Here is a 25126-nt window from a genome sequence, read left to right on the forward strand (position 1 = left end):
ATCGCCCACTGCCACTCTTTTCCTGACATTCACCTTCTTCCCCTCGTGGCCATCCTCTTCTTCGTTCGAGCAACTCCACGCAGCGGCAAGCAAACTGGTCGCTCCCCCTCGGTTGTCTGATTTATCTTAATTCTCAAACTTTGCTTTCTCGGGGCCGATTGCAGGACCTCTCACTTTCCCAGCTCAACCTTCCCCTTGTTCTCACTCCCGAGGCTCTTCACTTTGTCGAAGTCAGGAGACACCGCCATACACTAGTTAGCTCCTCGGCTTTGCTCTTCATGGAATCCATGTGTTGCTGCAATCATGCCACCACCATTCTCTAACCTTCCTAGCACCAGTGGTGACACAACCACATTCTTCTTCTCCGTCTGGCTTTTGGGAGGGTGGGTGGTCGTGTGGAGGGGCTCTTATTTATAACATATGAAATAGAAGATTACTGTCAGCACCCAATTTCGGTCCATCGACTCCAGGGGGGCAAAATTGTCATTTTTCTATTTATCACCTTTTTTTAAAAAAAAATTAATTAATTAATTAATAATAATAAAAATATATATATATATATATATATAAAGAGGAAAGAAAAGAAAAAAATCTCGGGTAGGGCCGGCAAGGCCGGGCAGCGTTGACCGACTGCCCGTGACCCGCCGGCCCTAATTTAAAAAAAAAAAATTTCTGTTCTGGGCAGTCCGGGCAGGCCGGGCAACGGCAACCGGCTGCCCGCGATCTGGCCGGCCGCCCAGAATAGGAAATTGCGGATTCCGCGATTTCCTCCCCAAATCGGCTGAAATCTCGACCGAAAATTGCAATTAAAGGGGGAAAAACCTAATTCGGCGGACACACAAGAAAACCCACAGAAAAAAAATCGCGAAATTCCTCTCGGATTGGGAGAATTTTGCAAATCGTTGCCCGATCGGAATAACGCCGGAAAACTGTGAAATCGCCTTGATTCCGACCGTCCCAGCCATCAGCGAAGCCCTGATCAGAGCCGGCGTGACCCAGGCGGTGCTCAGACCCCTCACCCGATCCTTTTCGCGTCGTCGTCGCGGCGTCCAACAGCCGGAACCGCCGCTCGTGGCCGATCGGCGCCGCCAGCACCACCTTCCTCCGGAGCTCCTCACTGACGGGCTTCGGCCCATTATTTCTTTGCTGCAGGTCCAGCCTAGTCGGCCCATCTATCCTTCCGCAGCCCAAGTCTTCGTCCGGCCCGAATTGCTCCAGACCAGCCCACTCCTTTCGGGAGGTTTTTTCCTTCGGACCGGCCGACCGATCCGACCCGATCCGACCCGTTCGTCCGACAGCTTTCGTATATTATAGAAACGCCCCCAAACTTTTGGGTTAGGTAAAAATCTCAACTTAGCGGCATGTTTAGGGCTTTATATTAAATATCATGCTTGCTTGTATGATGATGACATGAAATAATTGCTTGTTGGTTGCATAGATTATCAAAATTATGCTGAATCCGATTATTCTAATTTTCTGATTTGTTCCATTCTAGTCCTGCAACGAATTTTCATTTTTTTCAATCCTGCCCAAATTCCCAAATCAATTTTAAACCAGTTCCATGACATTTTCGATATTTTCATCACGTCCCTAATTTTTTTTCAGAATCAAATACTGCTCCAGCAAACTTTTACATTTGTTTCAATTCAGTCCCTGGAGCATTTATTATTTTTTAAAATCAGCCCTAAATTTCAAAATTCATTTCAAACATACTCTGGGCTATTTCATTATTTCTAGCACATCCTCCGAATTTTTTAGAATTTAAAATCGCTCCAGTAAACTTTTCAATTTGTTTCAATTTAGTCCCTGCAACATTTATTCATTTTAAAAAAACAGCCCTGAATTTCAAAAATTAATTTCAAATAAACCCTAGCCCATTTTATACTTTCCCGGACATTCTCCAAATTTTATAGAATTTAGAAAAAAATCATTCTCCAAATTTTTTTGATTTGTTTCAGCTTAGTCCTTGAAACCTTTTTCTGTTGCTTTATTAGTCCTTATTATTCTACATTATGTTGTTCGATCTTTATGCAATTTTTTTTCAAGATGACTGGAAATTAGAGTTTATCGGGCGATCTATTATTGATCGTTTCGACGGCTCGAAACCCAAAAAATAAAATAAAGCATTCAGCAGATTTTAATTAAACTTAATGATTTCACCAATCGGGTAAACGGGACGTTCATTTGACTAATTAATTCACTCGACCTTAATAATTTTGCACGAATTGGTAATTAATCGGAAATACGCGTCGATAAATTGCAAATACGTGTTGACGCCTTCTTTTCAAAATTCGCAAATTTCATATTAAAATCTGAGACTCGTGATCCGATGTGACATGGACGTCTGGGAAGAACTTGCATGTTTTGACTCGAGGCCTCCTAATTTTAGGTAACTCAAGTCGGGGTGTGGAAGTTCTTTTTAGATCACTTCCGGATAGATTGACCGTTTCTTTGACTTTTTGGGGTTCTCGCATAACCCTAGAAGAATCAGGGAATCAGTCAACGCCGGTCACAGGCCGAGGTGGCCCGCATTGCGCAGTCTCTCTCTTTTCAAAAATAAATTTTCTATACAAAGGCAAAAAAGGCGTATTTACAATTTATTGTTATCTATGCATGATCTTGGGTAGTTAGATCGGGAATAACGGTTTAAGATACCAAAATTTGACTTAATCGCATACTCGGCCTAATAGAAAACATAATGGGGATAGCGGGTTAGGCACTAGGTTGTAGGATTCTCATGTCAAAATCCATATTCTATAATAACTTATCATAATCAAAGTGTCACGATACATAACAATTTAAAATCAACCCACACATTCGAGACTTGATCACAGACACATACAGTCTGTCAGGTCCGGTAAATGATGCTGAATGCTACATGCCATTCCCGTCTTGCCTTTTGCTTGTTTTAGGGTAGGATTTGTATGCCAAGATTTCTCGGTTAATAATCAATTAATCCACGTAAATTTGGTGATAACAAAACCCCATTGATTGTTTATTTGAGCTTGCTTGTTATATCTTTTGCACTTGATTGTTATGCAGATCGAGCCCGATCCTTTAGGACTCGATTCACACTGGGTCCAACGCCCATAACCGACGATCATGGGGTCCAATGCCCTTATACACCGAGTGCGCACTTTAATTTCAATTTCAGTCTTTTCAAACTACACGGTGAGCACGAGTGGAATAATAACCGAATGCGAACCGACCGGGATCCAATTGTTATAATTTGTATTTTATTTATTTGAGAGAACAATGTGAGGATTTATGTTGTATGTTTATTCATGTAAGAATCCCGGTCGGAGAGCAGACGGTCGGAGTGTTTCTTCGAATTTACGGTGTCAAAACGCGTAAGATGAGCGGAACTTAATTAAGCGGTAATTAAATAAAATGGCAAGCCTAGACAAGCTAGAGTACCGATAGGGCATGCGAGATATAGGCTCGTATGTAATAGAATCCCCGAATTCGGAACCTTGGGTTTCGCAGACCATATGCCTTAGTAATTAGGTGTACTCCGTACCCCTAGACCTGGGTAACTTGTCGGCCCTCGACCCTCGGGTCATAAAATGGCAAGTGGCGACTCCTTCTCACTTGCGTCCGTCGCGCGTCCCCGGGAAGGTGGATACTCCCAAGCCGCGTTGCATTTAGGCGCGCGCATGCGTGCCCCGACGAGACGAAATTCGGGTGCGCACAGCTTGGCGACTCCACTGGGGACACTTAGAGGGTTCAGGCTCGTTTCCGCTTGCTTTGTTTGCTTGTTTATTTATCGCTTTCGGCAATTTTTCGCTTATCTACTTTATGCATTTTTATTTCCCGCACACGCATTGCATAACATACTAGCTTCTAGGTACCTATGGGTCGCGTCCCACGACCGGTAATAGGAGCATAGGTTAGATAGGGGTTCGAAGTAGGGGTACGGCGCGCAGTTCGACTGTCGCTTAGGCCTTGAAAAGAATCCCGCTCGATTTCAAGGAATTGACACCCTTGAGTCGGGGGCCCCCATCCCTAGGTAGCACGGTCCTTGTAGTGCCAAAACCATGCATACTGCAGGAGCTCCACGCCATATTCCAACCCGACTTCAGTAACAGTCCATCGAGTCGGCCTGCGCGCCATTTGAGTCCTTTTCTGTTTTCGAGAGAGATGTACGTTGTATACATTAAGCCGTGGGCATTTATTTTCTGTACTCATGCATCATCTAATTTCAAAATTAGGCGTCATTTATATTAACTAGTCCTAAATCGGTTTTCCTTTCATCTTGGTAAGAGATGGCGCGCTCGGTCTCCTTTCCACACCTCGACAGGGTCACGCCACCACTTGAGGAAATCAGTCACATCTGGGCTCATCTACATCAGGTCAACCGCGACTACATCAGTACCTTTATTGGGGATATACCAATGCTAGCTATGTGCCGAGTGGATTGGAACTTCTTAGGAGCAGCGGTGACATTTTGGGACCCAGTCCACGCCGTTTTCAACATCCAAGGTACTGAGCTCACACCAACCATCGAGGAATATCGCACTCTCGTCTGAAGAGTTGCAGCCACACGCGACATTGTGGAACCTAACTTCCACACCACCCGACTTGTTTTGGTATCGCGTCTACTCGGGGTGCATAAGTCTCAGCTACAAGCCGAACTTGCATATTCCGGTGGCACAGAGATAGTCACCGCGAAACTACTCCGTTTTATTGAAATACGAACGCGCGAGGTTCAAGGGGATCTTTTACAAAAGAATTTTTGTCATGCAATCTTATTTTTAATTTTCGGGACTCTATTATTCCCTCGCTTGGCCGGTCACATTGACGCAGCCTTAGCTAGCGTTGTCCTCCAAGTGGTAGGAGGCCGCGAATACGAGGTGGCCTTGTTGGCCGAGACCATACGGTCCCTTGATCGCGTTACAAGAAAGACCGATCGAAGGTTGAGAGGGTCCCCAATCCTTTTGCAAATTTGGCTCCAAAGCCATGCAAACCCCTTCGGCCTTGTTCGTCCGGTTATGTTTTTCACACGTCCGGAGTCTATCATTTCGCGGTTACTACCTCTGTTGCGTGTGGAAGAATGCAAGGTCTCCGAGTGGATCAAAATTTTTCGCGAAATAGCACCAAAGGGCTTTAAATGGCGCGCCGCGTGGATGCCACCCGGACCCATGACCATTAAATGTCCTGATTTTAACGGAGTACCACTCGTGAGCCATGCGGGGTCCACCACCTATTTTCCGGCGCGAGTAGTGAGGCAGTTAGGTGGCTTACAGACAGTTCCCAAAGGTACGGCGCGAACCGAATTCGAACATACTTGGCGGGAGGACCAGACGTCCATAGATCGCCTAAGTGAAATCGAACGGGTTATGACCGCGTGGCGGACTACGGTCATCGAACATCTTTACTTCCCCGAGCACCCGACCCAAGATGAACGGGACTTTCAAGCCACGGAGGAATATATCCTCCGCTTTTATCGATGGGGTCCATCAGAGAATGATGATTTCACAGATTCCCCTCCAGTAGAAAGTAGCGCATCATACGGGGCATCGGTACCGGACATGACCATCCAAGCCGAGCTCGCCAATCTCAGGGCTGAAAGGGATTGCCTCCGCCGAGAGATCGCCGAGAAAAATGAGCAGCTGAGCGATCGGCACCAACTACAGAAGGAACTTGCACAGACCCGCGCCCAACTCTAGAAGCGTGACCAGGAGTTGGCGCAAGCGAACGCTGCCTTGGAAAGAGTCAGGAAGAGGGCCCGTGTAGGTCCATGCACATCCTAGGATAGACACCTCAACCAGGCCCTTACCGGTGCTTTCCATGGTGACTGTCGCTTGCACCTCGGGCACGTTGGAAGACCGATTTAGGACTATCTTTTCAAAATTTGTATTGCACTTTGAACCATTCAGAGTTAATATGAATGACAGTATTAGTTTTTGAAAATTCATGCATCTCATGCATTTCTGCTTTTATTCACTGCTTTGCATGTTATTTTAGAGATAATTTCTTACATTAAACTCACACACTTATGGAATCCAGGTGCTAACAACTGGCGGCACCTCATCGATATCCTACTCGTTTCCAGCAAAGAATGGCAGAAGAAAATCAATTAGCTGTCTTTGAGGAAGATACGCCTATCACCCCAATTCATTCTCAAGCGCCGACTATGCATGCGCCACCACCACACGTGTCTCCTATAGGCGTGCCACCAGCACATCGGGGAGCTTCCCCGACTCATCTTCCGCCACCTGTATCTTCGGGCCCACACCCGGCATATTCAGGAGGACAGCCATCTTCCGCAGCTGATGATCGTGCACGTATTGCAGTACTTGAGAGCACGGTCAATCAACTGGCTGCCACCATGGCCACCAATATGGCCGAGCTCATGGCCCTACTCAAAGGCCCAAATCGTGCTTCTTCGAGCTTCACCCCACCTCCTGGGTACGGGCCAGCGGTCGATCCAAGCCCATGGGCCCAGCCGACCTTGATCCCCGATAATGGAGATACGTCTGCCCCAACGATAGTGAATGTGCTGGCAGCCCATCCGGTTAACAATCTTCCAGCACCACCGGCTTCAGCGACAATGTTGGAACCGCCTATGCTAGTACCTCCACCGATCTCCACGTCAGTTCCGGTTCCAGTCTCTGCATCGGTCCCAGCTCCGACTTCCGCTGTCCCACCCCCGATCATTTTCCTGCCTACAACGGCCCAGGCTCCTGCTCACACTGCTGAACCTCCCCCGTACCAAGCTCCACAACCCCATATCGGCCTTTCTTACCAAGCTCCACCTCCCCTAAATATAGCCTACTCTGAACCGGGCACGCCGAACCACGCGGCCCCTAGAGCTTCACCCACAAATTTTCTCCCGGAAACGGGGACTGAACAGGAACAGAGATTGAAGAAGTTAGAAGAGAATATCCGAGCCCTACAATCAGGCGGCTCCCGCCTTGATGCCGGCGACGGCGATTGGAGTCTTTTCCCAAGCATGCAACTACCCCCAAAGATTAAGGAGCCTGAATTCCAGAGGTATTACGGCACGACCGACCCTCGTCACTATCTCCGTCACTACCGGGGAAAAATGCTGCAGTACTGGGACTACGAAGAGTTTGTCATCCATACGTTCCAGGATAGTTTGGCAGTTGCGGCTCTGGATTGGTACATGTCACTGAAAGCTGCAGATATCCCCACGTGGGCAGACCTCTCAAACAAATTCATCGACCAGTACAGGTACTGTGCGGAGACGCCCCCGACTCTGTTGGAGCTCAGCACGATGGAGATGACCGAGGACCAGGGCTTCGAGGCCTATGCAGTGAAGTGGCGAGCTAGAGCGGCGAAGCACGTCCCTCCGATCAGTGAGGCACAGCAGATCCAATTATTCCACTCCACTCTTAAAGGGGCATACTACTTGCACTTGTTGGCCCACACGTCTTCATTCTCTAACCTTATCGACGCCGGAAAGAAGCTCGACATCGGCATTAAGCTCGGCAAGATAGAAGGTCCGGTTTAGAAAAAGGAAGGAGAGTCCTCGAAGAGGGCCGCCACTGGGACAGCGGGAAGCAGGAGAGGGAAAGACACGTCCGTCAATGCTGTCAACTCAGGGCGCCAGGCCCCCCAGCAATATTCTATAAGCTACACGCCCGCACCACCAGCCGCTCAAGCATATGCTCCGCCTTCGATACATTATCAACAACAACCCCCAGCGCAGCAAGCTTACTATTCCGCCCCACCGGCTTCCTTTCCATTGCCGGTCCCGCAGCAATACGCCCATAATCATGCTTCTGCTCCTCCTCAGACCCCGCAATACAGGCCTCCGGCTTCGAGAACTCCTCAGCCGACACAACAGGCCCCAGCCCCACAAGGTCAGCAAGGTGGCGCAACGCAAAATCGGCAGCGTAAACAGTTCACACCTCTGCCGACTCCGCTCTCCTACATATACCGGCAACTCCTCGCGGGTAACAAGATCCGATCGATAGCACCTAACCCTGATTTTGACCCAACCATCCAAGATCAGAGTCGGCGCTGCGAGTACCATCAGGGCGCACCGGGTCACACCACTGACAATTGTTGGAAACTACGGGAGAGGATCCAACAGTTGATTGATGACAAGCAACTCACGTTCAACGCCGTCAAACCCCCGAACGTGCAATCAAATCCTCTTCCCGATCACGGGTCGAGCTCGGGACCCAGCATTAACATGATCGGTGTTTGCGCTATGGGGAAGTACGAGACCGGACAGGAGGCACCGGCCCCGTTTGTGATCGAATATGTTCCTGCAGAAGCTGGTGTAGGGTACGCAGGGTTTGATGCCACGCCCGCCCCATTCGTGATAGAAGTCCCCGCACGTGAGCCATATCAAGACAGCAAGGTCCCGTGGACCTACGAAAGAAGTGTTGGGAACCTCGAGAGTCAATTTAGCGTCATGGGCGTGACGCGCTCGGGTCGAGTCTATGAAAATCCGAAGGTCGCAAACAAAGGGAAAGCCCTGGCAATGCCCGAAGTCACCCCGGAAGCCTCGTCCATTCCCCAGAAGAAGGTGACTGAAGAAGAAGCTGAGGCCTTCATGAAGATAATTAAGGCGAGCGAGTATAAGGTGGTAGAGCAAATGGCCAAGTCTCCTGCCCATATTTCGCTACTCGCCCTCCTTTTGGGTTCTGAGCCACATCGTGAAGCGCTTCTGAGGGTCCTGACAGCAGCGCAGATCCCCAAAGAGACGGCTCCGGAGCGGATTGAGGAGACTATCAGTTCGATCTTCTCCAACAACATTTCATTCTCAGATGATGAACTTCCCTCAGAAGGGTGGGCACACTCGCGGGCACTACACATTGTCTGCAAGTGCAATAACTTTATTATCGGTCGGGTCATGATCGACAATGGCTCGGCACTCAATGTTTGCCCGGTTTCCACGCTGAAGCAAATGAACGTGGACTTTAACCGCATCCGTCCGAGCAAGACTGCAGTTCGAGCCTTCGATGGCTCGCGAAGGGAAGTAAATGGAGAGATCGACCTGGTGATCGAGGTGGGTCCCTGTTCATTCGCTGTTACGTTCCAAGTCCTAGACATTCCGAATGCTTTCAGCTTGTTGCTCGGGAGACCGTGGATCCATGCAGCTGGCGCCGTTCCTTCGTCCCTACACCAAAGGATCAAATTCATCGCAGAAGATCGACTTATCACGGTCAAGGGTGAGGAGGACTACGCCATTTACAAGGAGACAACTGTCCCCTACATCAGTATCGGGGACGATCAAAACCTCCCCTTCCATTCATTTGAAACAATCTCCGTCATTCGAGACTACGGAGAGATCGGTCCAACCCGCGCTGACCGCATGGTGGGGAAGGTTTTGCTGCGCCACAATTACATCCCCGGCACCGGACTCGGAGCACATGGGCAGGGGATCAACCGCCCCATCGAGGTCGAAGAGTACAAGAACAGGAGGGGACTCGGTTTTCGCCCTTCCTGTCACGAAATTATTGAGGCTCGCAGGGGCAAGCACCTTCACCGCCTCGCTGCACGCTATGGGAAGATCAACAGGGGCATCCCGGTTCAGCCGCTCTCCTACTTCTTTCCTGGGCCTCCACACATCGTCGGAGGTACTCTCGACGGTCCCTACTCGGATTCAGACAGCGAGCCTGTTGACCTGCCAAACATATGCGCCGTCACCGAGGAGACAACTCCAGGGGCTTACATCCGCCTCGCGCAGGAAAATGAGGAACTCAACAACTGGACCTCAGTCCCGCGTTACTCGGCTGTAATCGCCGATGTGTAAGGCCATCTATGTTTTGATATTCCCCGCGTGTCGGCATAGCCATAAGCCACACGACGGAAGAGGGATTCTTGTTATGGCATTCCGCCCTCATCATTAATAAAATCCCTACATGCATTTTTCAGAATTCTCTTGTCTTCTTTCTTTCTCTCTCACTTATTCGCAGCACTTTAAATTTTCTAAGACAATTTATTTAAATCGCCAGGCTCCACTCGAATCTGAGTCTTCGACGCGTCGATTCGAACCCATCCGAGGAACTCCTTGAAGAGTCCCGACCCATATACTTCGGGGAAGGACTCGACGAGGATGGTCGAGTGCCCGAGATAGAAGAGAGTTTGCGCCGCCTTGAGAACCGCCAACTCACTTCCGTAGAGCCGACAGAGGAGATCAATGTGGGTACCGAAGAAGAACCTCGCATCTTAAAGATCGGGACGGGTCTCGACCCTACACAACGAGCCAGGATGATAGAATTTTTAACCGACTACCAAGAGGTCTTTGCTTGGTCCTACGCCGACATGCCGGGCTTAGATCCGTCGATAGTCAAGCACTTCCTACCGCTTGATACAGAGAGGTTTCCACCCAAGCGACAACACTTACGGCGGCAACGTGCCGGCCTTCTCCTCCGCATCAAAGAGGAGATCATTAAACAGATCAATGCAGGGTTTCTGGAAGTTTGCAATTATTCTGAGTGGGTAGCGAATATCGTGCCCGTGGAGAAGAAGGATGGAAGAGTTAGAGTCTGCGTCGACTACCGAGATCTCAACAAAGCCAGCCCCAAAGATAACTTTCCCCTACCTCACATTGACGTCTTAGTCGACAACACAGCACGCCACACGTTGTTTTCCTTCATGGATGGCTTCTCCGGGTATAACCAGATTCGGATGGCCGAAGAGGACAAGATCAAGACGACGTTCATCACAATGTGGGGCACTTTCTGTTACCGAGTCATGCCCTTCGGCCTCAAAAACGCCGGGGCAACATATCAAAGGGCGATGGTCACGCTGTTCCACGACATGATGCACAAAGAAATCTAGGTCTACGTTGACGACATGATTGCCAAATCCAAAGAAGGAGAGGACCACCTGGTTAATTTAAAACGCCTTTTTGACCGCCTCAAGAGGTACAAGCTCAGACTCAACCCGACGAAGTGCACATTCGGCGCTAAGTCAGGGAAACTGTTAGGATTTGTGGTTAGTGAGCGAGGCATTGAGGTTGACCCGGACAAGGTAAAGGCAATCAGGGAGCTACGTCCGCCATCGACGGCCAGCGAAGTACGAGGTTTCTTGGGACGGTTGAATTACATTGCAAGATTTATCGCAAACCTGACAGACAAATATCAACCACTCTTTCGTCTGCTTCGTAAAAATGCGGCAATTGAGTGGGATGAAGAATGTCAGAAGGCCTTCGATACTATCAAGGCATATTTGGCTCAGCCACCAGTGCTAGTTCCACCGACACCAGATTGTCCGCTGATCCTTTACTTGACAGTGCGCCGGCAATCCCTAGGATGCATGTTAGGGCAGGAAGACGAGTCCATGCGTACAGAACACGCCATTTATTATTTGAGCAAGAAGTTTACCGAAGGGGAGTCTAACTACCCGGAGATTGAGAAGATATGTTGCGCGCTAGTGTGGGTCATGCAGAGACTTCGACAATACACGCTCTACCACACTATCCGCTTATTGTGAAAGGCGGATCCCCTGAAGTACTTGCTCGATAGTCCATCTTCCATGAAGAACATTTCAAAGTGGCGATGTCAGCTGACAGAATACGACATTGAATATGTGCCCCGTACATCGGTTAAGGGGCAGGCAATTGCAGATCACTTAGCGGAGTTCCCAATCGAAGACGATACGCCAATCAACTCTAATTTTCCGGACGAAGGGATTCTCCAAGTGGATAGTGAGGAGAACAAATTCGCATGGAAGATGTATTTCGACGGCTCAGTGAATTCCACCGGTTCTGGTATCGGCGCAGTGCTGATATCCCCTGACGGACGTTATTATCCGATTGCAGCAAAAGTCGATTTTCCTTGCACCAACAACGTGGCCGAATACGAGGCATGCATCCTTGGCCTGCAAGCAGCAATCGACTTTAAGGTGAAGGAATTAGAAGTATTTGGAGATTCTATGCTTACAATCTTCCAGACTCTGGGGCAATGGAAGACGAAGGACGAGAAATTAGTGCCATATCACGAGTATCTTGAGGAGTTAGCGGAGAACTTCGAGAAAGTCTCATTCACATACACGCCGCGCAACAAGAATCAATTTGCAGATGCACTCGCGACGCTCGCATCCATGGTGAGCATCACGAAAGAAAACCTCATTGAACCACTCGAGATCGAGATCGCCAAAGGCCCTGCTCACTGCGACGCAATCGAGGCGACCGATGAGCAGCCATGGTACGAAGACATTAAGCATTTCTTGCAAACCGGTCAATACCCTACATTCGCTAACCGTCGTGATCGAAAAACACTTCGGCGACTTGCAGCACATTATTTCCTGAGTGGAGAAACTCTCTATCACCGTTCTTTCGACGCCACACTACTCCGGTGTGTTGACGAAGTCGAGGCACAACGTCTCATGGGAGAAATACACGAAGGGAGCTGCGGACCTCACATGAGCGGGCTTATGCTTGCCAAGAAACTCATGCGTTTAGGTTACTTTTGGTCCACCATGGAAGCCGATTGCGTCAAGCACGTCAAGCACTGCCACTTGTGCCAAGTGTATGCCGACCAGATCAAAGCATCGCCTAACGAGTTGCGCCCGATAGCAGCCCCATGGCCCTTTTCAATGTGGGGTATCGAAGTGATCGGTCCTATCAACCCCAAAGCATCCAACGGATACCAATTCATTTTGGTGGCGATAGACTATTTTACCAAGTGGATCGAGGCCGTAACGCTTGCTTCAGTTACAGCAAATGTCGTGGCACGTTTTCTCAAGCGTGACATCATCGCCCGATACGGAGTTCCCGAGACGATCATCACCGACAATGCCAAGAACCTGAACAACAGGGTCATTGACGAGCTTTGTGAGCGATTCAAAGTGCATCACCGCAACTCCACTCCATACCGTCCCCAAATGAACGGTGCAGTGGAGGCTGCAAACAAAAATATCAAGAAGATCATCGAGAAAATGACGGTGACTTACAAAGATTGGCACGAGATGCTTCCTTTCGCGCTCTTGGCGTACCGAACATCTATCCGCTCTTCAACCGGGGCAACCCCGTATTCTTTGGTCTACGGCATGGAGGCCGTCCTCCCGATAGAAGTGGAGATTCCTTCCATGAGGGTCCTCGCCGAAACCGAACTTGAAGAAGCAGAATGGGCGAAGCAACGTTGTGAACAGCTCAATCTCATTGATGAGAGGCGGCTAACAGCACTCTGTCACGGCCAATGCTACCAACAGAGAATGGCCCGAGCTTTCAATACGAGAGTCCGCCACCGCGAGTTCAAACCCGGTGACCTCGTCCTGCTGAAAGTCTTACATATTACACCTGATTCTCGGGGCAAGTTCGCATACAAGTACGACGGGCCTTTTGTCGTCAAGGAAGTCTTCTCCAGAGGGGCAATCATTTTAAGCGACATGGACGGAACCGAAAATGCGCTCCCAGTCAACGCCGATGCCCTCAAGAAGTACTATCCCTGATTGGGTGCTTCGTCGTTCTACAGCCGTTGCATGTCCCCGCAGCTACAACTCACAATTCCAACACTTGCCTTCTTCCGTATTCTTCAGGCTTCGCGCCCGTTTTACTTCAGCGCATCTTCTGTTATCAGCATTTATGCCATCTCCATCCAATCCTTCCATATAAGAACATCTCTGAGAGAAAAAGAATAATTTTTCCCGCTAGGTTGAAAACCTCCCCGAGGCGACCTAGGCAAAAATTAGGGAATGAGGGGCACGACTTAAAATCCCGCAAAGGGGAGCCGTGGCAAAAGGAGAGCATGAGTTATATCCTTGCTAGGCTGAAAACCCACAAAGGGCGGTCTAGGCAAAAGTTAAAGGAACTGAGAGGTGCGATCGGACCCTATCTTGGGCAGTCGTAGCAAAAGGAGAGCATTCATGAGAGAAAAGTCAAAATAAAATACCCCGTCAGGTCGTTGCGCGTTTTGCGGCCTGGGCAAAAATTAGGGGAAATTGTCAGTTCAACCACGAAAGAGCTGCGACACCTCGTGTGGAGCTATGACAGTAGTGGTTTAGCGGTTTTCAGCGCAAGCAAACTCTCTTCGACTCTACGGGTTCAAGACATGCCTCGAAATGAGTTCGAATCGTCGTATCCTTGATTTAGAGGATTCCTAAAAATCCTTCTTTTTACCTTCATACAAAAACTCTGCGGGTCATGCCCGTCTTGCAAAGACCATTCCTCCAAGTCAAATACATGTCATACTCGGGGACGCGGTCACCCCTCAAACGGCCACTGAATCTAAATTCCCGGAATATCATTACATAGATTTCTTTACATATCGCAATTTCAGCAAGTTTTGCCCGACTGACAACGATAGTTGGTTATCGTTTTCCTGCATACAGGTCTGAGTGTACAGATCCCGGGAGGTGTCCCCCGAGCGGGCGTATGTCTGTCTCGTTCGACAAGCCGCAGTCCCTATTCGGGTGAAGGACCCAAAAAGGAGCACACGTCAACTTCGCCAGACAAACCCATGGGCGTACGACCAGCGACAGGGCGCAGTTATCACTGCGTTATTTCAGCACAATACCGGCTTAACACCGAACAGATAGCCCTACGCTACCTTATAACAGTGATTCTTACTCTCGCATTCACCGTTCTTTGGACTTCGTGTCCTTATTTACTGTTTTCCGGACTTTGTGTCCATATCTACTGCATTCTGAACTTCGTGTCCACATTTACTGCTTTTCGGACTTCGCGTCCAGGACTTCGTGTCCATCTTTAACGCTTTTCGGACTTCGTGTCCATCTTTATCGCTTTTCGGACTTCAGGTCCAGGACTTCGTGTCCACATTTACTGCTTTTCGGACTTCGCGTCCACGACTTCGTGTCCACCTTTATTGCTTTTCGGACTTCGCGTCCACGACTTCGTGTCCACCTTTACTTCTTTTCGGACTTCGCGTCCAGGACTTCGTGTCCACCTTTACTGCTTTTCGGACTTCGCGTCCAGGACTTCGTGTCCATCTTTATCGCTTTTCGGACTTCGCGTCCAGGACTTCGTGTCTACATTTACTGCTTTTCGGACTTCGCGTCCAGGACTTCGTGTCCACCTTTACCGCTTTTCGGACTTCGCGTCCAGGACTTCGTGTCCATCTTTAACGCTTCTCGGACTTCGTGTCCATCTTTATCGCTTTTCGGACTTCGCGTCCAGGACTTCGTGTCCACATTTACTGCTTTTCGGACTTCGCGTCCAGGACTTCGTGTCCACCTTTACTGCTTTTCTGATTTTGCGTCCAGGACTTCGTGTCCACCTTTACTGCTTTTCGGACTTCGCGTCCAGGACTTCGTGTCCATCTTTATCGCTTTTCGGACTTCGCGTCCAGAACTTCGTGTCCACATTTACTGCTTTTCGGACTTCGTGTCCACCTTTACCGCTTTTCGGACTTCGCGTCCAGGACTTCGTGTCCACATTTACTGCTTTTCGGACTTCGCGTCCAGGACTTCGTGTCCACATTTACTGTTTTTCGGACTCCGCGTCCAGGACTTCGTGTCCACATTTACTGCTTTTCGGACTCCGCGTCCAGGAATTTGTGTCCATCTTTACCGCTTTTCGGACTTTGCGTCCAGGATTTCGTGTCCATCTTTACCGCTTTTGGGACTTCGCGTCCAGGACTCCGTGTCCATCTTTATCGCTTTTCGGACTTCGCGTCCAGGACTTCGTGTCCATCTTTACTGCTTTTTGGACTTCGCGTCCAGGACTTCGTGTCCATCTTTACTGCTTTTCGGACTTCGCGTCCGTCTCTTACTGCATTTTGAACTTTGTGTCCACATTCATTGCGTTCCGGACTTCGTGTCCGTGTCTACTGCATTCCGCACTTCGTGTCCTCATTTACTGCTTTCCGGACTTCGTGTCCGCATTCACTGCATTTTGGACTTCGCGTCCGCATCTATTGCATTTTGGACTTCGTATCCACATTCATTGCAATCCGGACTTCGTGTCCGTGTCCACTGCATTCCGGACTTTGTGTCCTCATTTACTGCTTTTCGGACTTCGTGTCCTCATTTACTGCTTTCCGGATTTCGTGTCCGCATATACTGCTTTTCAGACTTCGTGTCCGCATTTAATGTCCTTCAAGTATGCGTCTACATTTACTAATTTATGGTTTGTACTATTTTGCAACAGACCAGACGATCGCTAGGATCAAACGAGGTGCTTCTCATAGTCTTTGGCTGCATCCTCTATCCGAGCACGCAACCAAAGAGGGGCAAGCTGTCAGCACCCAATTTCGGTCCATCGGCTCCAGGGGGGCAAAATTGTCATTTTTCTATTTATCACCTTTTTAAAAAAAAAATTAATTAATTAATAATAATAATAATAATAAAATATATATATATATATATATATAAAAGAAAAAAGAGGAAAGAAAAGAAAAAAATCTCGGGCAGGGCCGGCAAGGCCGGGCAGCGTTGACCGGCTGCCCGTGACCCGCCGGCCCTAATTTAAAAAAAAAAAATTTCTGTTCTAGGCAGTCCGGGCAGGCCGGGCAGCGGCAACCGGCTGCCCGCGATCTGGCCGGCCGCCCAGAATAGGAAATCGCGGATTCCGCGATTTCCTCCCCAAATCGGCTGAAATCTCGACCGAAAATTGCAATTAAAGGGGGAAAAACCTAATTCGGCGGACACACAAGGAAACCCACAGAAAAATTCGCGAAATTCCTCTCGGATTGGGAGAATTTTGCAAATCGTTGCCCGATCGGAATAACGCCGGAAAACTGTGAAATCGCCTTGATTCCGACCGTCCCAGCCATCAGCGAAGCCCAGATCGGAGCCGGCGTGACCCAGGCGGTGCTCAGACCCCTCACCCGATCCTTTTCGCGTCGTCGTCGCGGCGTCCAACAGCCGGAACCGCCGCTCGTGGCCGATCGGCGCCGCCAGCACCACCTTCCTCCGGAGCTCCTCACTGACGGGCTTCGGCCCATTATTTCTTTGCTGCAGGTCCAGCCCAGTCGGCCCAATCCGCCAACCTCGGCCCATCTATCCTTCCGCAGCCCAAGTCTTCGTCCGGCCCGAATTGCTCCAGACCAGCCCACTCCTTTCGGGCGGTTTTTTTCCTTCGGACCGGCCGACCGATCCGACCCGATCCGACCCGTTCGTCCGACAGCTTTCGTATATTACAGAAACGCCCCCAAACTTTTGGGTTAGGTAAAAATCTCAACTTAGCGGCATGTTTAGGGCTTTATATTAAATATCATGCTTGCTTGAATGATGATGACATGAAATAATTGCTTGTTGGTTGCATAGATTATCAAAATTAGGCTGAATCCGATTATTCTAATTTTCTGATTTGTTCCATTCTAGTCCTGCAACGAATTTTCATTTTTTTCAATCCTGCCCAAATTCCCAAATCAATTTTAAACCAGTTCCATGACATTTTCGATATTTTCATCACGTCCCTAATTTTTTTCAGAATCAAATACTGCTCCAGCAAACTTTTACATGTGTTTCAATTCAGTCCCTGGAGCATTTATTATTTTTTAAAATCAGACCTAAATTTCAAAATTCATTTCAAACATACTCTGGGCTATTTCATTATTTCTAGCACATCCTCCGAATTTTTTAGAATTTAAAATATCTCCAGTAAACGTTTCCATTTGTTTCAATTTAGTCCCTGCAACATTTATTTATTTTAAAAAAACAGCCCTGAATTTCAAAAATTAATTTCAAATAAACCCTAGCCCATTTTATACTTTCCCGGACATTCTCCAAATTTTATAGAATTTAGAAAAAAATCATTCTCCAAATTTTTTTGATTTGTTTCAGCTTAGTCCTTGAAACCTTTTTCTGTTGCTTTATTAGTCCTTATTATTCTACATTATGTTGTTCGATCTTTATGCAAATTTTTTTCAAGATGACTGGAAATTAGAGTTTATCGGGCGATCTATTATTGATCGTTTCAACGGCTCGAAACCCAAAAAATAAAATAAAGCATTCAGCAGATCTTAATTAAACTTAATGATTTCACCAATCGGGTAAACGGGACGTTCATTTGACTAATTAATTCACTCGCCCTTAATAATTTTGCACGAATTGGTAATTAATCGGAAATACGCGTCGATAAATTGCAAATACGTGTTGACGCCTTCTTTTCAAAATTCGCAAATTTCATATTAAAATCTGAGACTCGTGATCCGATGTGACATGGACGTCTGGGAAGAACTTGCATGTTTTGACTCGAGGCCTCCTAATTTTAGGTAACTCAAGTCGGGGTATGGAAGTTCTTTTTAGATCACTTCCGAATAGATTGACCGTTTCTTTGAATTTTTGGGGTTCTCGCATAACCCTAGAAGAATCAGGGAATCAGTCAACGCCGGTCACAGGCCGAGGTGGCCCGCATTGCGCAGTCTCTCTCTTTTCAAAAATAAATTTTCTATACAAAGGCAAAAAAGGCGTATTTACAATTTATTGTTATCTATGCATGATCTTGGGTAGTTAGATCGGGAATAACGGTTTAAGATACCAAAATTTGACTTAATCGCATACTCGGCCTAATAGAAAACATAATGGGGATAGCGGGTTAGGCACTAGGTTGTAGGATTCTCATGTCAAAATCCACATTCTATAATAACTTATCATAATCAAAGTGTCACGATACATAACAATTTAAAATCAACCCACACATTCGAGACTTGATCACAGACACATACAGTCTGTCAGGTCCGGTAAATGATGCTGAATGCTACATGCCATTCCCGTCTTGCCTTTTGCTTGTTTTAGGGTAGGATTTGTATGCCAAGATTTCTCGGTTAATAATCAATTAATCCACGTAAATTTGGTGATAACAAAACCCCATTGATTGTTTATTTGAGCTTGCTTGTTATATCTTTTGCACTTGATTGTTATGCGGATCGAGCCCGATCCTTTAGGACTCGATTCACACTGGGTCCAACGCCCATAACCGACGATCATGGGGTCCAATGCCTTTATACACCGAGTGCGCACTTTAATTTCAATTTCAGTCTTTTCAAACTACACGGTGAGCACGAGTGGAATAATAACCGAATGCGAACCGACCGGGATCCAATTGTTATAATTTGTATTTTATTTATTTGAGAGAACAATGTGAGGATTTATGTTGTATGTTTATTCATGTAAGAATCCCGGTCGGAGAGCAGACGGTCGGAGTGTTTTTTCGAATTTACGGTGTCAAAACGCGTAAGATGAGCGGAACTTAATTAAGTGGTAATTAAATAAAATGGCAAGCCTAGACAAGCTAGAGTACCGATAGGGCATGCGAGATATAGGCTCGTATGTAACAGAATCCCCGAATTCGGAACCTTGGGTTTCGCAGACCATATGCCTTAGCAATTAGGTGTACTCCGTACCCCTAGACCTGGGTAACTTGTCGGCCCTCGACCCTCGGGTCATAAAATGGCAAGTGGCGACTCCTTCTCACGTGCGTCCGTTGCGCGTCCCCGGGAAGGTGGATACTCCCAAGCCGCGTTGCATTTAGGCGCGCGCATGCGTGCCCGACGAGACGAAATTCGGGTGCGCACAATTACACAATATTATAAATATCAGATATTCTTCATTCTCTTTTTTATTTTAGTTTTAAATATTTTAATATTATCCATCTTGCTGGGGTGGCCCACCAAAGTGGCCAGCTCAGCTTTCTAAAGGTATTTCTAATGGATTCTTAATGCTACGTTAAATTTGACAAGAAATTCTGTATGGTGTTATGGCGTGCTAAGTTTAAAAGTTTATTAAAGAGGTGAAAATATAGTCCAAACTGTTCTAGCTAGTGCTAATTTCTCTTTTTTTTAATATTAGGTCCGATGTTTCAAAGTCCAACTAGCTGAAGATGATGAATAAATGTGATTCAAAGGGACTTCCCATCGAGGAAGCCAAAAGAAGAAAAGAAAAAAGAAAGGTGCTAAATGTTGGTGGTCAACATTTTCATCAATGAAATAACAAATATATGTAGTTAAGAATTTTTGTCTTTAGTAATTTCTAAAGAATTATATCATCGGCGGTCATAAAAGTTTATAGGACCACACGAAATAGGATGTCTTGTGTTTAGAATGTGAGAGCATATGGGTTGAGTGTTACTTTTGAATATTCCCGTAATTAGTAATAGTGATCTATTTGGCTATAACCCGACTTGAACTGTTCGGTAATTCGACTAATTAAATCTACATTTCATTATGCTTGCCCAGATATTGCGATTTGCTGTCCAATCTCGGGTTACTCCAAGACCCGTAATTGATCTTGTATTGAATTCGTCTATTATTTATAAGCTGAAAAAGAAAGATTTTGCCTTTTCTCACAACTCGCGCTTAATCCACGGATTCTCAGACTTCTAAAGTCCAATTACCCTCTCATTTTGATGTTTTGTTTGTCATTTTTTAATATTGTGGTGCTTGGGTGTTGTAATCTTTTTGATATTTTTGGATTTGAAAGTAGTTGTTGATGGACTTATGTATCGAGTATTTATAATGCATTATCTAATTCTGTTACTTGAGAATTTGTCATCTCAAACTCGGGACCGAAAAACCCACACGGAAAAATCGAGACCGTAGCAATTAGTTTTTCTTCACCAAAAATTTATTGGGTGGTTTTTTAGGCTCGAAAAAACCACCCAAAAAATTCGGGTTTTGATGAAAAAACCGACCCACCGACCCATTTACACCCTAGCGGGAGCTTTGGTCATTCTCCAGGATGGCAATTCAGTAAATAAACCCAACGCAAAGCTCAAATATGTCAGAAAAACAGAGTGACTTCTATCGATTTGTGCAATTTCGTTAATTACTAACAGAATTAATAAAAAAAATACAAACTTTTCACATTTTAACACAAATCTTTTTTGTAACCTAAAATTATGCGAACTCTCTATTTAATAATAATTTTAGCACGGTGTCAATTTTTTTTATTAATTTGGACGAAATTGATGCTACAAAGGGCCCAGACGAGTCCAATAAGGGGAGAGCACCGGCAATCCCAATCAGGGATAGTCGCCAGAATTGAAGCCCCACCTCTTGGAATCAAAAGACCCTCAAATTGGAGATTTTCTCGATTTTGGCTGGTGGAGTCATGACTCCTGTTATCAACCCCATCGAGGTTGTCGGCATCCTCTCCCGATTTGGATTGTTGACGCCCTTTGTGACATCGATTTTGTCCAAATTAACGAAAAATTTGACATCATGCTAGAATTATTATCAAGTCGAAAATTTATGTCTTTTTAAGTTAAGAAAAAAATTAATATTAAAATTATTAAAATGTGAAAATTTTGATTTTTTTTAATTAACCCTTACTAATATTTTCTTTTTTCGTCTCGAATTAATTAATTGGGATTATTACTTCCCCAGTGGGACTCGACTGATTTATTTTCCACAGAGCTCCGATTCTTCCTCCTCCTCCTCCTCCTTATCGCATGCATCGATCAATCACTCATCGTCAGCATCCTCACCTCCTTCACTCCTTACAATTTCACTCGCTCCATCAGCGGTCGGTCCATATTCCTCAACCGGGTCCATCTTGGTCCCGTCAGCTGCGAGCCTGAGGTCTGAGCGAGCTATGAAGATCGAGGAACTGGGTTCCGAGGAAGGCGGCGGAGGAGGAGATGAGGGAGAGAAGAAGATCGTGACTGATGATGCGAAGCGGGTCTTGGTCTGGGCTGGTGCCCGGATCCTGTTCTACCCTACCCTTCTTTACAACGTGTTCAGGAGCAAGATCCAAACTGAGTTCAGGTGGTGGGACGAGATCGATCAGGTCCCTTCTCGTTCTTGTTCTTGTCTAAATTTGTTTAATTTTCTTTTTTTTTTTTTGCTCTCTGATTTTGGAATTATTGTAAATGCGATAAGGCTGATGTTTTTGTAGTATTTTAATATGTCAGAACTGCAAGAACTGAAGCTTATATATGTTAATTTGAGATTGTTTTTGGTATGTCTTAAGGTGTTCACTTTTGATGTTGCTCCCAGTAGAAAATTCGGATTTTGGTTTGTTTGGCAACAAAATTTTTTTTTACTATAAATTCCACTTTTCTCTCTACTTATCTTCAACTCAACAATTCAATTATTACTTTTTTTTTCTTTTTCTTTAATTTTTTTATCTTTAACTACCATTTAATTCAATTTTTAATATTAAATTCTCTAACTATTCATTACTTTTTCCACAATTCAAAATTCAACAAAACATACTTTTTCTCAACTATTCATTACTTTCTCACACTTTTTCTCATAATTTCACAACACAATCATTACAAACTAATTAAAACCAAAATTCAACTCAACTCTGAAACCAAACACAACAACAACGTTGAGAATTTTGGAATTGTAAAATATGGGAATTGTAATTTGTTGATGTTGTCCACAAATTGAGTGTGACAATGATTGGTGCTATCGTTGTATTCGGTTTTGGTATTGTTCGGTAAACACCGTTATACTAAGTTTCAGTTATGCCTTGTTTGGACAATTAGCAAATTGTGATGGATAGATTTGGGATAGGAGTTTATCTTGTTTAGGAGCAAACCAGTTCCCCTTTTGTTTTTAAGTCGGCTCTGTATAATAGGAGTGGATCTTGTGAACCTGTTAATTGATCTGCTTTGCCAATGGGGACATAACATTGAAGCTCATTGTTATACGTGACTAGGATCATGGTACTCATGAGCTGATTTCGATCACTTTTATGGACCTTCTTGTTGAGGATGCATTGGGACGGTTTATGTGGAACTATGTTCACGAGGAAGAACTACGTATTTCTAACAGTTTTTTTTTTTGTCAGCATCTTTTGCTGGGCGCAGTTCCTTTCCCCAAGGATGTCCCTCGATTGAAGCAGCTTGGAGTTGGTGGGGTCATCACCCTCAATGAACCTTATGAAACTTTGGTGTCATCTTCCTTGTATGATGTCCGTAATACCTGCGCATCCTTCTGATCTTTTCATCTACGCTTTCTAAGTCTTGACAGAGCCAAACCTTGATAATTTCTTTTGCTTATGATTGTAATTCACATTGATTGAGAAACGCGTCATGTAAAGTATATTACAGATATGCTAATGTTGTGTTTTGTTTGAAAAAAAATTGCCCCATAGATTGAGATGCATCCTTCTCAATTTTTTGACTAGCGCTCCCTTTTCCTATTTTCTTGGTTGTTAGGACCATGGCATTGAACACCTCGTCATACCTACGAGGGACTATCTCTTTGCTCCTTCTTCTGTTGACATCAATAGGGCAGTGGACTTTATTCACAGTGAGTGAAATCATCTGATCTAAATTTTGATAGTGGTTCGAAGTCTTAATACCTAATGCTATTGATTGAGCCTTTTCTATCTCTATTAGAAAACTCATCTTGTGGTCAAACAACTTACGTCCACTGCAAAGCTGGTCGAGGAAGGAGCACGACAATAGTGCTTTGCTATTTGGTAAGTCTTGTTCCCTTTATTGGGGTTGAATTTTGATAAAGTATGGGGTTCCTTAAATATTTATTGCTCATTTTGGATTTAGAAAATTTTCAGTCTATTTTATTTTTCATGAAAACAAAAGGAAATAGAGTTATAGGCAAAAAGTTGCTGAAAATTTGTTTCATAGCGTAAAAAGTCATCCAATGAGAAGTATTAGATTTTGGGTGTGAGGGGCAGAGTCATGACGTGAGCATTCACAAACGGGTGGTATATATACACAATTACATGACACTTATACATTTACATCGCTCTATAGAAGTTAAGAAAACCTATCGAAGACAGTTGCTGGGAAACAGAAAGTTTACCGTGGAAAGCTACATTTTGAGAATTCAAATCTTTTTAGGGGAAAAAATTGATACTTCATCAATAAATACTCCTTTATTAACTTCTTATGTTGTATATCTTGATGTGATATAAGATTCAGTTGCTTCATATTTTGCAGGTAAAATATAAAAACATGACACCTGCTGCTGGCCTTGAATATGTGCGTTCTAGAAGGCCTCGAGTGCTGCTAGCCCCCTCTCAATGGAAGGTGAGCAGTTGTTGATGCACAGTAGTCCTTATGACTTATTGATGACTGTGATTTGCATAACAACGCTTTAATATCGAAGTCGACCTACATTGTTCGATTGATAATGTGTTGTGATTGATTACTTGAAAATGTATTGTGTTCACATAAATCACAGAAATTGTTTCTTTTCTTTGGACTAATTGAGGTCTTGGTCTCTTAGTCTTAGACCACTTGAAAAATTGTTTAAGATGTGTCTGAGTAGTGGTCTCTGTTCTTGTTGTCATTCGACCACCATACCTTGTTCAGTGTTATTGCTAACTCTCTTCTCTCCTCTTGACGAGCAGGCAGTTCAGAAGTACAGCAAGAGCCAACTGTCTCCAACATCCTCTTGTTCTGCCCCTGCAGATGCGGTCCTTATAACAAAGGCTGATCTTGAAGGTTACGTTTGCTCCAGTGATGGCAACAATAATTCCGGGATGGAACTGGCTCTCGTCCCTAATGCGACGAAGGCCATGCCTATGATTGCAAGACTCTCCTGCCTTTTCATGTATCTGAAGGACTCGGGAAGTTTGGGACCCATCTCATGGCGGCTGCCGGCGGCAGAGGCTCATGCATGTTAGGGCATCATGATTTGGTGCTTTGTACATAGAATAATCATAAAAGTAAGTTATGCGGCTAAAACCTCGGTGGCGAGTGTCCTCTGTTTTAAAGAGCGAAAAGACCGAAAAGAGTCTGATGCATTTGCTTTTGTTATAGGATTCTTACTTGTACATAAATCTTGCATAAACCGTAATGCAAGTTTATTTGGACCAAATGGGTTAATGAATAGTTCGTGAATCGTGCTGAATCGGTAAATCTTTCGCACGCAGTATCATTCAAGTTTTGTCAAGTGAAAGCCCACAAATCAAAACTCTACTCAAGCATGGTATGTTATATATTTCATGTAATGTGATTGGTTTATTTTGATGAATTTCCACTTGCAGTAAATAGGCGCAAATAGTCTCTCGACGGAGACTGCATAGCACTTCGCGATGTCATAGGATAGTCGTGTTGCTACTGGGGTTACTATGTCGTTCGCATCTCATGCATCAGGCCTTACGATATGAAAGATTTTTATATGGTTACTTGTAAATTAAAATCCCTTTAAATAATTTCCAAAGAAAAGAAGTTTTCTTTCCCCCTTTGTTTAGTCAAAATGGGGGCCGACCCTCACGAAATCCCGATGGTCACTTGTGATAATAATAATCATGAGAACTTTAAACGCCTTGTCGAGGTCAGAGTGTCACGAGCCTACAGACAAAAGCTTGCCTCAGC

General features: G+C 45.6%; 1 protein-coding gene across 1 annotated transcript; it reads left to right on the top strand.

The window, feature by feature from the left end:
- Nucleotides 1-21195: 21195 nt before the first annotated feature.
- Nucleotides 21196-24683, top strand: LOC116201063 (putative dual specificity protein phosphatase DSP8). The gene is made up of 6 exons (XM_031532142.1): nt 21196-21615; nt 22627-22749; nt 22997-23090; nt 23180-23262; nt 23744-23833; nt 24157-24683. The coding sequence occupies exons 1-6, from the start codon at nt 21421-21423 to the stop codon at nt 24430-24432; spliced, it is 861 nt and encodes a 286-aa protein (XP_031388002.1). The 5' UTR covers nt 21196-21420; the 3' UTR covers nt 24433-24683.
- The last annotated feature ends 443 nt before the right edge of the window (nt 24684-25126 follow it).

The sequence above is a fragment of the Punica granatum genome, chromosome 3, assembly GCF_007655135.1.
Source record: "Punica granatum isolate Tunisia-2019 chromosome 3, ASM765513v2, whole genome shotgun sequence".
In the NCBI taxonomy this organism is placed as follows: domain Eukaryota; kingdom Viridiplantae; phylum Streptophyta; class Magnoliopsida; order Myrtales; family Lythraceae; genus Punica; species Punica granatum.